The sequence below is a fragment of the Ciona robusta genome, chromosome 5, assembly GCF_009617815.1.
Source record: "Ciona robusta chromosome 5, ASM961781v2".
Lineage (NCBI taxonomy): Eukaryota > Metazoa > Chordata > Ascidiacea > Phlebobranchia > Cionidae > Ciona > Ciona robusta.
The window spans coordinates 5,772,904-5,787,673 of NC_143239.1; the positions used below are offsets into that span (position 1 = coordinate 5,772,904).

Genomic DNA, 14,770 nt, shown 5'->3' on the forward strand with positions numbered 1-14,770 from the left:
AAGTCGATTTGAATATAGTTCACATTTTCCTGATTTTGATATAGGCATTTTTAGAAAAATCTTTTTATTTGACAAACTGTGAGGCCTTACGGATGCAGGGTTCGAGGCTCGCTGCTGGTGGTTCTTGGTCTGAATATTTATGGTTATAATTTTGACCTAAATAACGATTTATTTTTACATTGCTGGTGATGCTGGAACAAACTACCTATATTGTCATAATTGTAACCCCAAACACGGAGTAGGCCGTGCCCCAAAGCACATATGTCTATAGTTCTGGCCACAATATACAGTATACTAGTTTTAAGAAAACATATTCAAAGAGATAAAGCTTAAGCTTTTATTTAGCTATGTTGTTGAACAGCAGAGGCAAGTTAACAAATACGGGGATTGCGAAAACAGATAACTCGTTGTTGGTTAAATAATCGAGCGAGCCATTCAATTAGATTTATCACGGAATTGAACTTTTCCAGGTTACTGAAAGGAACAATAAAATCGGTTCACGATTCGTGAATTGTTTCGTGATTCGTGATTTCGCTCATATGACAAGAAAGGGAAGAACGTCACGCCAACCAGTGGCGATTTAATGCGATAAATAAAGTGCAGGGAAGTTATAAGTTGGTAACCATACTGATACCACCCGTTCGTAAATCAATCCGGGCCTTGGTACCGGCCGCTGCAGTGCCCGGTAATGTATATGAAGTGTTACGGTGCTCAAGATGATCAGAATGTCGGCTTTCCTCGCTCTCTTGTCGTCGTCTAGCGTTAGCAAGGATGACTTTTGGGTCCGTGGTCGTTTTACGCGAGTTTCGTTTCCCGTAGCTCGGGTTTACCGAGCGGGGGTTCGAACCCGGAACCGCCGCCCAACTGGACACAGTGCCGGTTGGACTAAGTCGGTCTACGGCGTCGCTTGGTAAGCAAGGTTCGGTTTCGTGGCTTGGGTATTGTCCATACGACTGTGGTTGACTTGTGGAGGCGGCAAGCTCGTCATATAGTTGCGTTATTTCACTTTCGTGGTCTACGACACTGCGACTGCTTTGTGCAGATGTTAAAAGTTCCACTTCGCGATCGTTCTCGGAAGAGCTATCCGACGCGTCGGATGCTGGGTCCTCATGCACACTGCCGACTGATTTTCGCACACTGTTGGCAACCGAGGGGTTCGAGTGAATATTTCTCAGTCGGGTTTGCTCCTCGCTTATCAGGGGAACTGAACGAACCAATAAGTTAGATGGTGGAGTAGGAGGGAGTTCTCCTGAATCATTAGGGTTAGCGCAAAGATGGTTTGGCTGTTGTGAGTCTGTATCATAACCCTGGTCTGTGGAAAGTGGATCCGAACTGCGACCAGTTCTCGCCGTGTTGTAATAACACCCACAATTGTTTGGGTCCCTTAACCCAGACGTTCCCATCTTGATGTACTTTCTCCCGATGGAGGAATTCTCTCGACTCTTCCCAAGCGTATCCTCCCCAGACTCCACATCATTAAGACATCGGAGTCTTGGCTGAGGTTTTGTATGTTGAACGTCGGATGAGCTTCCTGCTAGTGATTGCTGGGGTGTGGATACATGAACTACTCGTGGCTCGACGTCCTCATATCGATGACGATACGGTACAGCAGAAGGACACTGTGAAATAATTGAAATATTAGTTTGCGTGTAAAGGAGGATCCTAGTTAAAACCAAACATTTCTCTCCTGTGTTAAAAATGTTATTCTCTTCTCACAGGATGTTCTTATAATATATCGAAAGTATGTTTTGGATCAAATTTAACATGAAAGATGCCGAATCTTGTTTTCTCTTATTAAAAAACTGCCATTTTCTTTTGTTTAAAACCTTGTCGTTTTCTGTTGCTAAAAAATTGAGGTTTTCTTTTGTTAAAAATGTTGTTTTTCTTGTTTGAAAATGTCGGCCCAACTTACTTGCTCGCAGATGTGGCCGTTTGGGGTTGAGCTTCCATCTGCTGATGCCATGCGTAGGGAGTCGGTGAATGGACCAAGTGTTTCGTATAGGTGGGGGTTGGTATTGGTGTAAGATCTGTGTGTTTCACATGACGGGTGATGGGGATGCTGTCGCAGTGGACTTCTCAGTTGTTCGCATTCGTGCAAGTGATCGTATCGACCAGAACATTGTGAATGGGCGAGAGAACATTCACAATATTGCGGTTTTTCGTAATGAGTGTTGGGGTGCTGGCCATCGAAGCAAGTACGGTTGTTAGAGTGCAAGTACTGGTTGCATGGCGGTCCAGCGCTGCGGCAAGCGACCGATGTAGGCAATTTCGGCTCTGTAAAAGAAATCATAGGTAAATATACATGTTTAAAATCGTATCAATAAAAAAATCAACATAAAAAGCCTCCCCCTTAAAAAAGTAAACATAAATTATCATCTTAAAACAAAATGGCCCTACCTGTGTCGTCGAAGACGTTGTTCGATCTGATTGGTCCATGCGTCATGCATCGTTGCTCCCTGCTGACGTTGCTAGAGGCAACAAGATCGTGAGGCAGGGACATGGAGGTGGAGGCGGCCGTCCTCCCCTCCTCCATCATGGCGGCAGTTTTAGACAATCCTAATGTTTGGGAGTTGTGGACAGGGAGTAAAGCGCCAGATGCAGAAGAGCCTGGAATTCAAATTAAAGGTTATAGAAAACTTGGCATAATAAGATGAGTTTCGTTAGCATATACTGTGTTATAACGAGTAGAGTACTGTGGGGTAAAATGACATTAACATTTACTATCCCGAAAAAAATAACTCTTCAATGGTACACCATTCGTTTTTTTTGTCTGTTACAGCACTTTCCTATAACGCGGATACTTATAACAACGACGGTGTATAAATCGTATCGATTATTACCTGCAGTGAAATGATAGGCCGAGTAACTTGTGCCATCATGGCGCATAGTGGGGTCCGTGGAGACCAATCTTACACCACTTGTACCGTCTATTATACCACGTGCTGTTCTGTGTCGACCGTTTGGTCGGTGAGGCGAAGTTTTTAAGCCAGGGAAGCATTTCCCGTACACCTGTCGTACCTGTGGCAAAACAGGGTTAGATTTTTAAGTAATCGTAAATTAGTAAGGGTTTAAGAAAATCTTCAATGATGTCAGAAGTTAGCAAAAAACTAAATCAAGTAATTAGTTTTTCAAGAAAAACTAAAATCATCGCTAGTGTTATATAGAAATTACTTTTATTTAACGTAAGTGCGTTTTTCTAGATGTATACTCACGTCAACTGGGATAAAGCAGTACAACAGACAGCAACCGAGTGCGTGGAAGGCGCAGAACACGCAGAAGAGGCAAGCAGAAAGTTGAGGCTCGACTTTACTGACCCACATCACGCCAAAGCTCCACATCAAACAAAGCAAGCAAGTTAACACGCATGCCTTTGCAGCACCGGTCCTGTGAGCAAATTGTTGCGGTGAGTTGAGATCTATTTTGCCGCCGAAATATGACGGTACAGGAAATCAACGAGTTTTCTGTTCGTTCTTTCTCTAACCCAGTGGCCGGTAATGGGTTGTCCAAAATATCAGCCAAATATAAAAAAATGAAAAATCTAATAAAAATAATCACCCACATAGTTACATTTATGGTAACTCGTAAGCTATCGCGAGGTGTATAAAACAGAACACCCGTGTTATAACGACTGTCGTTTTACGGCCACGCGGGGATAAAGCAAGTTTCTTTCATTCATTCCTACCTGGTGACCTTTGCTTTTACAACTTCAGGGAAATTGGTGTTGTATGAATGGAGTTTGTATAAAACTAGGAAGAGGAAGACGACCGAAAAACTGATGAGAATCGAACACGGGCCAATGAAACTCCATATGAAGTCGCTGTTTGAGTTCAGCCAGCACCTACAGGTGGTAGGTTCTATGTTATTGTTTATGCTTCACGGTACAGTACGTTAAACGTGCGTTTAGAGTGCACAAAACCTAAAGACCTACACACTAAAAGGTTACTTATTATAGAATACATAAAACAAGCGTTTGCGTCAAACGTTACGCGTTAAATGCCAATATGTTATTCCTTATAAATTGCGAAAAGCACGCGTTTTTACTAAACGTTCATTAAAGAGTGCTTGAAATGTGTATGTACGTCAAACGTTATGCGTCAAACGTCATGCGTTAAATGAACAGTTTCACTTACGCGTCATTGCTTCCGTATCCGTCGTGGTTCACTGCCGCACTGACCATGACAACGGCCGCCGGTAAACCATACCCGGTGATGTAGTACCATTTCCACCTGTTATTACGTGTCAATACGTCATTGAGGGCAGCTAGTAAGTGATACGCTTCCAGTGTTGACCAGGTGAAAACGCTGAGAATTCCAAAGTGTAGAATGCCAGCTACGACGCTGCAGAGCTGTAGGAAACAAAAGGAATTGGAAACACTGCTGTCAAAATAATTTTCCAGTACAAATTTTCATTCAAAAAGAATTTTCATTAAAAAAAGAAGAGAAAATTTTATTTAAAGCTATTTACTAAGAATTCTAAAGGTAAACTCAATTTCATTGTCAATTTCATTAGCGTCAAACTTCGACCGCAAAAGTCACATTACGAGCAAAGTCCTATACCGTACCGTTGGCGTGTTCACTTTATTGATTCCGCATAGAAACACGACTTGAGATAAAAGTAACGACGCCACCAGGTTCTTGTGTATAGTGTTAACATCGAGGCTTTTGCTGTGGGATTATAAATCGTTAAAAAAGCTCTCGGAGCGAAAATTTTGACAGCTAGTGTGAATCAATGCAATAAAACGTGGAATTAAATATAAAGAATGTATGCTGGGTTTAATACAATTTTGGTATTTTATAAAAAAGACAGAAATATTAAACATAGTTAAACCACAAAAACTAACTTAGCCTAAAGCTAATTCCTATAACAAAAACTTTGTTTATTCATATAACATATTGTCGAATATGTTGGACAATCAAAAAATACCAAAAAAAATACCGAAATTCCCAATATAAATTTCAAATCAATAAAAAAAGTCATCACAGTTTTTGCCTGTTACCTGTAAACTATCAGAGTGACTTCCACAAAGACAAGCATGATAGCGGCGGTTACAAGACCAGCACGAACAACGTTCAAGTAAATGAAAGGTTGGGTTGAGGGTTGAACTATTGGAGGGTTGGACACATCAGCGCCCATCGCAGGGAAAGGTTCATTTGACGATAAAACTACAAAGTTGGTCATATGGTCGCATTCACATGTACTATGAGTGCTGTTGCCTGACGTTCGTCTGCAGCCTGCTCGCCACCATTTACCACTGTAAAGAAAGATTAGTTACTTCTGCTACCAGGCATAATGTCAATATGAAAAAAACAACAAAATTTGTCAAATTGCCGACCAAACGTTGGAAATACAGTATGATTCTTTGCCACAAAAAGTTTTTGTAGGGAAATATTCGGGCATTTTTACAACGGTGCACTTCTGTATCGCATAGCTGCCAATAGAGACATTAGCTCACCGTCGAAATTGGCGTTGAAATTGTTTGGATGTATAATTTATAACTCTCACACCACGATGTACTGTAAAAATAGCCAACTTGGCATTAAAGATCTGGTGCTACGAACAGACGAAATTCAAGTCCAGTAAATTGTATAAGAGATATATTTCGCTCAAACGGCATTGGCATCATCAGCCCCTTTTAAATAGAATTCTACCCATGCAGGCACTGTATGAATGTAATCTTACCTGTTATCCCAGTATGCGCACACATGATGTCGAAAGCCAACATTGCGATGCTGTAGTGTCATCTGTATCGGTTTCTTTAGCTCCACCTCGTGACCGGAGGAAGATGATAAAACCGGGGAGTTATTTGAACTGATGTTGATTGAACGCATCGAGATGCTGATAACTTGCGAATCCACCGGTTTTCTCGGCGACCCAATGCTGTTCTTATCTTCCATGTAAATCCCAAGTGTTTTGCACGAAATAAAGACCACAGCTAACTTGTCAGATGACCCTGGGTTCGAAGCCTCAACAAGGGCTAAATTGTTCACTTTAACTGTATCACTGTGCCCCGTTCTCCAATGAGTAAAGTGTTCTTTAGGATCACTGCCGCCTGTCGCCCGGGTCCTTGCTTTAGGCTGGAATTTTCTAGATTTCGCCGATGAGGGCAAATCAATTGGTGCCACTTTTATCCCAAGCGTGACGAACGGCTGCGACCAGTTGACATTATTAACCTGCCCGGTTCGTGACGTAGCCATTGATGACGTAGGAGGAGGAGGAGGAATTTCCGTGGCCATATCCTTAGCAAGAAGGTAAGACGCATCTTCCAAAATCGTAGCCAGCTGCACTGCCAGTTGTGTCTAAATAAATTAAATTCATGAGTAAAGGTCGTTTGCTACTACAAAGGCACAGAGGGTCACGCTACACCGTACCTGTACAACTTCCCCCAACCCTTTCCACGTCGGTGTAAGTACCGGGTCCAACAGCAAACTAGCAGCTTTTAAAGTCGAGTCTGTGATTGTAGCTGCGGAACTTAAGGGTTCGTTTTCCGCGTGGTCTAAGAAATCTGTCCAAACACGATGTTTAAATCACGAACGAGGTGCCTACTACGTTATCCTACTATACCAAACTTACCTCTCAGCAGTTTTATCGACATGGAAATGTCCCAACTCGCCAACTCTTGTTGTTTTTGCCGAAGAAGCGACACGAATTTGACGCTCAGTTCGCTCGCGCTCTTGACTCCGAGCTGTAAAATCAAAGCGATTTAGACTTAAAACAAAAGCCCGAGTACCGCGTGGGGACGGCTGCTAACCGAACACAATGTACTCACCTCTATCATCAAGTCCTTGATCCATTGTGAAGTGCACTGACTAAGGTCTGGTTCGTTAGTCGTCCATTTTGGATGACTCTTATTCCCCCCACAAATCCAAATCGCTTGCACGGCCGACACTCCTGTCAAAACAAAAGAAAACCCGGTCAAAACTAGTTCTATTTTTAAAACTCAAATACCTCTACACCGTTACATATTTGATAATAATATACAATAACTCAACGCTATATATTGTGCATACCTGGGCAGGGGAGTATGGCGATTTGAGAGTAAGCTGTATCAGGCCACATCAGACCACTTGCTTTTTCCCCTTTGCATAACTTAGCTACAGTGGGCGTCGTGGTAGTGGTGGTAATTCTTGATACTAAAATAAAAACAACAGTCAGAGAACTATAATTGAGTAATGCAGTTTATTTCATCTGGTAAAAATGCAAAACAAATTTCAGCTCTTTTATAGAAATTTTTCTATATGTAGTTGTATACATATCTGATAAAAAATTACCTGGACTTTGTGGGGTTGTTGTCGTTGTTGGCGATACAGTTGACGAAATCGTCGGAAGTACGATTGTAGTTGTTGTTGTCGGTGGAGCTGCGGTTATAGGGACAAAGTCGATGCTGTATTCAACAGCCACACCCTGGTCCCAAATATACAGTTTGTGTTCTTTAGAGTTGTATTCTATTGACGACGTTGTGCGAGTTATCCCCGGAATCGGGATATTGATCTGCGGAAAATAAGGCGATAAAATAGCGAAGACAAATCTGCCCGTATGGAGTTTGATTGATTTCATTAAGTCAATTGGAAGGCGCTTGTCTCTTTAATGAAGGCGCTCAGGCCCGGCTCGCCACGACAGCCTTTCACAAACAAACAACTTCGTATAAAATATTCAAAATATAGCCGAACCTGTTTGTCTAAATTTGACGTGGTATTGTACATATAATCGATCATGAGGGTTTCGTAGTTGACGGCGTACAAGACCCCGCATACGATAAAAGCATTGAGGGCCGATAGTTTGTCGTAGCCGGTCCTCCAAGAGTTCAGAATCTTTAACGAGTAAGGCTCAAGCCTGAAACGCATCGTTATAAATTATATTTCCGTTGGTCTGAGCCACTACGGAATAAGTCTTTTCTAATCGCTTTAAAAAGCGCCGCTACTCCTGGGACACTTTAGGGTAATAAACAATTACGGCCTTAAGTGGTTTAGGGTGACGCAAAAAAACAGTTGCCGCTACCTGCTCAACACAATGTTGCCATCGTTGTCCTCTGTGGCGTAGATGGCCCATAGACCGCTTTCATCCACGGCCATATCAATGTCAGTTGACATCTCAATGGCATAGGGCGACGTCCCATGATAGTTCGCACCCGGGAGCTCCGCCTGTGCCGCCGTGCTCGCAGTACCAAAGTCATATCTTACCACAGTTCGAGAACGCTCCTAGAAAATGGAGTTGTTTAGTCTTGACTTTAACCGCCTGGCAACCGCAGTTTGCCATAATTGATTCAATTCAAACAGGCGTCTGCGCATTGGGTTGAATATGGGGGTATCCGAATTCAGTTTACGCTTAGTATGCAAAAGTTCTATTCTGACAAGTCTCAACGGAAACCATGCAATTTATTTCTGTCATCAAACTAAACAGTACTATATAACCTATTCTATAAACATAAGTAAGCCCCAATATATATATTGCACTGTGGGGTAAGATGGCATAATTAACAACGCCGTATGGTGGCGTTGCTGCGATTATGTAATTCTTTCAAAACGAGAAATAAAGAATGAAAACATGTCCCATCTAACCCCACCGTAACATAGAGGTAAAACGTTCAACACCGGCTGCAAACCTTATTATAAAAGATGCTTCCATCATAAACCACGAATCCAGTTCCATCCTTTCTGTATGGCAGATGATGGAACGTGGTCGCTTGCCCGTTGCTCATTTTGTCGGTGGTGCTAAACTCGTACAGCTGCGGGGTATCGTACTTGGCCCAGCCCATTACGTAAATCCTGGTGGGGTTTAAATTGAATTATTTCCTAATCGTCCGTCGCATTCCTAAAGCCCAGTCGGACTGCTGAACACCGGGCCTTACACTACACACATTCACAATTGATTACTTTACGAATTTGTCTTACTTTTCGGTTTCCTGGAATGGGTCTCTCACCCACGCTGCATTTTCCATTTGCGTTGTGACGTATTGCTTTCGTGACGTCACACTTTCCAACGCCCCAGGGCAAGAAATGACTGAAAAAATAAAAATTAATGTAAATACATAAAAACAAACTGTCCTTAATGCCAACTGTTCTTAGGCCTAAGTTAAAGGGTTTGGCTAAAAATAACCTCATAAGCTTTTGACCGTGTTACGGATTGATAACAGAGCTACTTATTAGGTCACAATGTACACACAACGGCGCTGAAGTGACGAAGCGCTTGTGTAGACATATGACGTCATACGAAAAATCACTCGCCCGTAAGAACAGCCTATGAAATGAAGTGTCGACAGACAAGTATAATGGGCGTATAGATAATTAAAAATAGTTACTTGATACGGCTGTATTATCTCCATCGGCCGCAGAATACAATAAAAGCCAAATCCAATGGAACAAAATGGCGTTATACATGGCGGTTCACTCTGCACCACTTCAGCATTACAAAGCTTAAAACTATAGACTGGTAGTTCAGAGGTCTTACTAGCTTGCCTATAAAAGCACGACTGAAGGTCAAGGCGATTTGCAAGGCGTTCCTATGCATTAGGGCTCTTGTACGCCGTCGAAACAGTATCCGCAGCGTGGCGGCTAATTTCATTGCGCTGGATTAAAGCGATATTGACGAGGAATTGAAAACACGGCGCGAAACTGCGGCAGCCACGCTGTCAGCCTTAATATCGACAAAGTTAGTAATGCGGCGATGCATTATTTATTCGCGATCGAAATTAATAGCGGAATAATTTATAGAGCGAAGTCCTGAGGACCACATCTGCTCTCTTAGGCGCTACGACTTGGCTGAGCGGCCCTTAAATCTGGAGTCGCTTCGTTTTCTGTTGGAGCCGAGATAATCGCTCCTAAACCCTTGCTGTTTATGTGAGTTCTGAGTCACTGGTTGCTCGGGAAGTCGGCAGACATGCGTCTTGACCACGTTAATACTCTGCGCTCGTAAAATTCGTTCTGTCGAGCTCGCTCATGGGTCAGGCTAAACCTTAAACTGGCAGGTGTTCAAAGTCTACCATGCTGGTTCCGCCATCAAAACGTTCAGCATGGCGATCGAATTACCCTCGCATTTGGGCTCGACCCAAAACCTTAAACTGCTGACCAAACACCCTATAGGGGCCGGTAGTTTTAACTAAACGCTAGTCAAATCGAGTTAACGATCCTACACGATCAGCAGTTTCACTTCCTACACAACAGTCGGAAAACAAGGCGCGAACGTAGACTGAAATACGATAGCTATAGCGACAGAAGAAATGTCATAACTGGCAGTCAGTACAGCGTGAAGTCGCCATGTGCTTCAGATAAAAGCGAAGTAACAGGAGACGTTAAGAAGTCTCCTACAAAAGCTTCCACAATCACAACAATGGAGCTCCGATGTGTTTGGTTTAGGACTCGCTTAAGCAACTCCTAATGCTGCGTGATTATTCCAAACATCAAACAGGCGCTGGTTTAATCCGCCCGCCGAAATATTACTATTTTCCCTACATCTGGTGCCGACGGTTTTACAGCCGCGTTGGCGCAGGATAAAACAGAATTCGACTTAAGCCATGGCCAACTCCAACCACAAACTTTAGGCCAAGGTTACGAAAGATTCATAGGCCAAATCCCAGACACAGACTGTTTTAGTGGGGCTTCGTATTCGCACCTTCGTGGCTTTGGAATTGTGAGGAAAAGCGACGATCGCTATCGCATCAACACATTGTCACGAACAGGGAATTCATTGATCGTCACCCTTCACGTCCAACTGTGTCTAGTAGCAACAACTTAACGAACCGTTTACCATAGAAATCAAGTGGCGCAGGGCAGAGTCGTTTGGGCGGAACGAAATAATACGCCAGTCTGCTATCCATGTTAATTACACGTAGGGAAGCAATAGAACTGCGACTTATTAAGTTATTATGTCCTGTTTCTCACGCTAGCGGTTGTACTGATTGCTTTATAGTGCAGATGGGACACATAATAGTTTACTCAACGCATACCCAACGGAAAATCATACATTCCATGCTATATATATGCAAAGGGAGTTGGCCTATATCTTTAGAACGGTTAAGGCTGTACAGGGTTGGCTGCTAAACTAATATGCGTATTAATTATGCATCGTTTGACGCGAATGAAGACGCCTTATTCGTAAACAAGATGCTCACGTCGGGTTTGTCGTTTCAAGCCACTATATTGTTGATTAGTGCGGACTGGGAAGCCTGTACAAGCTAGATCGATGGTAACTTATTTAGTAACTGCTGGTACATGGGCTTACGCCAAGTTTTCGTGTCCAGGACAACGTAGCAGCTAAGTCGCAGTGATCGTATCTAACCGAGCGTGAAAAGCGAATCTCCAAGGCGACTTTGTATAACCACCGTGAAGTCGGGCACCAATAATTCGTGCAACAGCATTGCTAAAGGGTTTTGGTCGCTGGTTTTAATATATGCGGCGTAACGCGCTGTAAATAGAAGATTAGTTCAAGATGGGAGGCCGTTTCGTAATTACATTGACCGTGACGAATAGCGCGGCAGTGGCGACCGCAAAAAGGGCTATGACAGCCTGAAACACACGATAAACTACCCAGCTTTTCTCTACACTGCGGTTTTCAACGACAATCATATTAATTGCGAAGTCATGTACGGCCGAGTACCTCTTACTCTTGTTTCCGCCGATTTTCGCCTTATATTCGCGACTTGAGTCTTCGTCTTATGTTGCAGTGAAGACAAGCGACCGACAAACTAAAATCCTTGTTTATTTTTCAAGGCCCGGTGTATAATGCGTGGAAACGTGGAAATCCGACAATCACAACAAACTGCTCGGCTATAATTACGAAGATTAGCAAACCGAGAGGGCTGTTTACGAGGCAACGGCCAGAAAACCGGACGCACCGCACGCCCCTCGTGTAAATTTCTAAAGCCACTCACGAAGTATTGATTTTCAACTAACTGGCCCATTATCGTCATGCAGGGATCGACAGCAAGTTTTATGATGCATGCTTCCTACGTCCCTATGCGGCCAGCCAAATCGGCCAAAAAAGGTAGACCAGTCGATACTTACTCAGAGGTACGCACTCCCATGTAGCACTCAGGTATTTCCTAGTTCCAGGACACGGGTCCTCGAAAATCCCTTCACCGACCGTGAGTGTGCACTCTGTCTTCCCGTTGCACCTTTTGTAAAGAAGAAAAAATATTTATTTTACGTCCAGCGCATAAAACAAAGGCCCGACGCGATGCGCGCTAATGGCGAACGATTGAGCGGTCCGAAAACATGGCAGACAATGGCCGTCGTCTGTTAACGGCATTGTGATGTAATGGGTTGACTGGCGGTTCGCTACAATTGGAGCAATTGCAGGAAATCGAAGATAAATTTGTTTACGTTTGTTATTAAAGGATTAGGGGGGACGCTGACGGTTGAATCTTGAATAATAAACCATGATCTTTTGTTTGGTTGTTAGTTCGCTTCAAATTGACCGTGATATGCAAGATTGCCAACCTCTGGATTGAATTGTCACGCCGTGGTAACTTCCTGGCTTAATTAGATGTCTCGCTTTGAACGGCAAAGAAATTTGGCACCTCGGAAAACCGCATGCCTGGGAACTTTCGCAGCTGAACAGCTTCTTACCTGTTTGCCACGATGGCCAGCACCCCGGGCAGGTCGCAGTGGGTGTCCATCATGTTCTCGGGTGATGACGCACAAGTTCGGTCGTCCCGGCGACCGTAGCTAGCCATTTGCACGTTGATGACGTCACTTCCAGGGCACCGCAACGTCATCTCATAATCCTGGCACGCAATTTCGTCGTGGCTTCTTGCTTTTACGGCCACAGTGCTCGGAAGAAAGCCTGAAAAAAAAAACAATATGAATTTTGGTCCCCCATGAGTTATGCCTCGCTTCAGTTATACCCCTACATAGCCACGCCCGCAAAGCGCGCTTATTGTCCGGTACAGCCATATCCATGTATTATGGCAGGCTTCAACGCACCGGGTATAACACATTGAAATATTTGCAACAGCCAGGTGAAGTGAAGCATAATACGGAGTCGTACACGGTTGACTTCGCCACAAACACAAACAAGCAAATTTCTCGCCGCAAACGAGCTGTGTATTCCTCGCTCGAGGAGACAACTCAGTTTTCTACGACAAAAATTATGTCTCACAGAAAAACAATCGTGACAGCATTCTAACCCGACTCCCGACCACCAACGCTATGAATGTTGAACCAAGCTTTGGCCAGTCATACGTAGGATAATACTGGCCCACAATTCGTAAGTGTATTAGAGATGAATTAGCCGGGTAAGCCACGCTGAAATCCGATTTGAAAATATTTGAGATTCCCAGGTCTGTTCAATGTGCATACAGCATGGTGACGTCACTGGGAATCAGTCACGCGGAACGGGTTTCAAAGTTGACAGTTTTGGCCGCTGCGCCGAGTTGGATCCGATTATTCGACGTTTAATCTTCATCGTTGCATTGTTTTGTCTCGCCATGGTGAAAGGGAAATACTGCTGTCGTAGGGTGACTTACAGCGTGGTTTGTCCGGGATAGGCTACACCATATGTCGACTTAACAGTCGGCTGGTAAATCATAATTTTACCCACGCGATTTCCGGGGCTACACAGCGCAAGCACCAATCTATTATTCCATACGTCAGAGGAAAATTCGACTGCCTGCTTTCGACCTCTTACGTCATTTCCGACCGCAAGGAGTGGAATTTGAATTCCGAAAAATCGATCTCGTTTTTATAACTTTGGCTCGGTTGCCGGACGAATTCATAACTTTTAAGATTGCATGATTCTCCCAGGAGCGGATGGTCTCAAACCGTCCAAGCGACAAGCTTTGATCGATGGCGATAGCGTGCAAGCGTCCGTACAAACCGACCGCGAAAAGCAATCACGTTCGCAGTTTGAAATATAATTAGCTGACTTTCGGCCAGCTTAGGAATTCTCAGACCAATAAAGCGGGGATGGCCGATAACTAGGAGAGTCATATTAATACTATTTCCATTACCAACCTACGCTGACGCATTGACACTATTGAAATGGATATTGTTTGGGAGGAAATGGTATTTTAGACTTAATTCGGGCAATAAATTCTTGTCGAGAAACTCTAGATAAGTTACAGCGACGAAAATGACCTCTGACTCACCAATTGCGAGCAGATGACACATAATTACGATCCAAAATGATAATTTGCCGGGGCAGACGGCGATCGACGCCGCCGAAGTCTTTCGTTTCTCTTCGATGTTATCCATTAATGGCTGACCGGCTTCTATCTTCGTGGTATAACAGTTCCCTTCCTTAGCAGAGTCGCTTATCACAGTGATAACTCCGTATATAGTTCAGCACAGGTTCGGTTTACATAACTTTATTACAAATTAATGTCCAATAATCAGCATATACCTTAAACCTGCTCGTATCTGTAACAATATAAATCTTGATTAACTTAATCCCACAGGTAACCGATGACAGGCCATCTAACACTGACTGATCACTAGTACACCGGTAATGCTTCCTTAAAACCACTCCTGTCTACTACTATCTTGGAAACTGTAACGACACACGCTGTGCTAACATCTAATGTCACATTAAGCCGTAAAGCGACATAACTTATTTGCGAATTGGTAACAGTAGGTCAGCACGAAAAACAAACCGAGACTGAATCAGGAACCCTCGCGCGGCCAGTCGCTGCCTCGATTCTGTGAGAATAAAGAAAGACTCTTTTTTTCTCTCTCTCGACAAGACTACAGTCGGGTCTGGCGAGTGAATTATTTGTTTGCGGTTTGGGGCTAGTTCGTGCTTCGTCGCTTTAAGGTTCCAATGCCAACTCCAGCAACGA

General features: G+C 43.6%; 1 protein-coding gene across 2 annotated transcripts; it reads right to left on the reverse strand.

The window, feature by feature from the left end:
- Nucleotides 1–323: 323 nt before the first annotated feature.
- Nucleotides 324–14,382, reverse strand: LOC149735974 (adhesion G protein-coupled receptor L3-like). Of its 2 annotated transcripts, XM_089877779.1 has the most exons (22): nt 14,081–14,382; nt 12,561–12,777; nt 11,997–12,106; nt 8,889–8,997; nt 8,600–8,762; nt 7,996–8,195; nt 7,668–7,830; nt 7,269–7,488; nt 7,008–7,130; nt 6,767–6,888; nt 6,571–6,682; nt 6,369–6,502; nt 5,680–6,296; nt 4,997–5,251; nt 4,562–4,664; nt 4,131–4,345; nt 3,683–3,838; nt 3,213–3,384; nt 2,841–3,018; nt 2,398–2,607; nt 1,913–2,274; nt 324–1,619 (listed from the first exon to the last, which is right to left on the reverse strand). In XM_089877779.1, the coding sequence occupies exons 1-22, from the start codon at nt 14,184–14,186 to the stop codon at nt 609–611; spliced, it is 5,058 nt and encodes a 1,685-aa protein (XP_089733905.1). In that variant the 5' UTR covers nt 14,187–14,382; the 3' UTR covers nt 324–608. The 2 variants fall into 2 exon arrangements, with proteins under 2 accessions (XP_089733905.1, XP_089733906.1); XM_089877780.1 differs by lacking the exons at nt 11,997–12,106; nt 12,561–12,777; nt 14,081–14,382 and adding an exon at nt 9,296–9,430.
- Between the last annotated feature and the right edge of the window lie 388 nt (nt 14,383–14,770).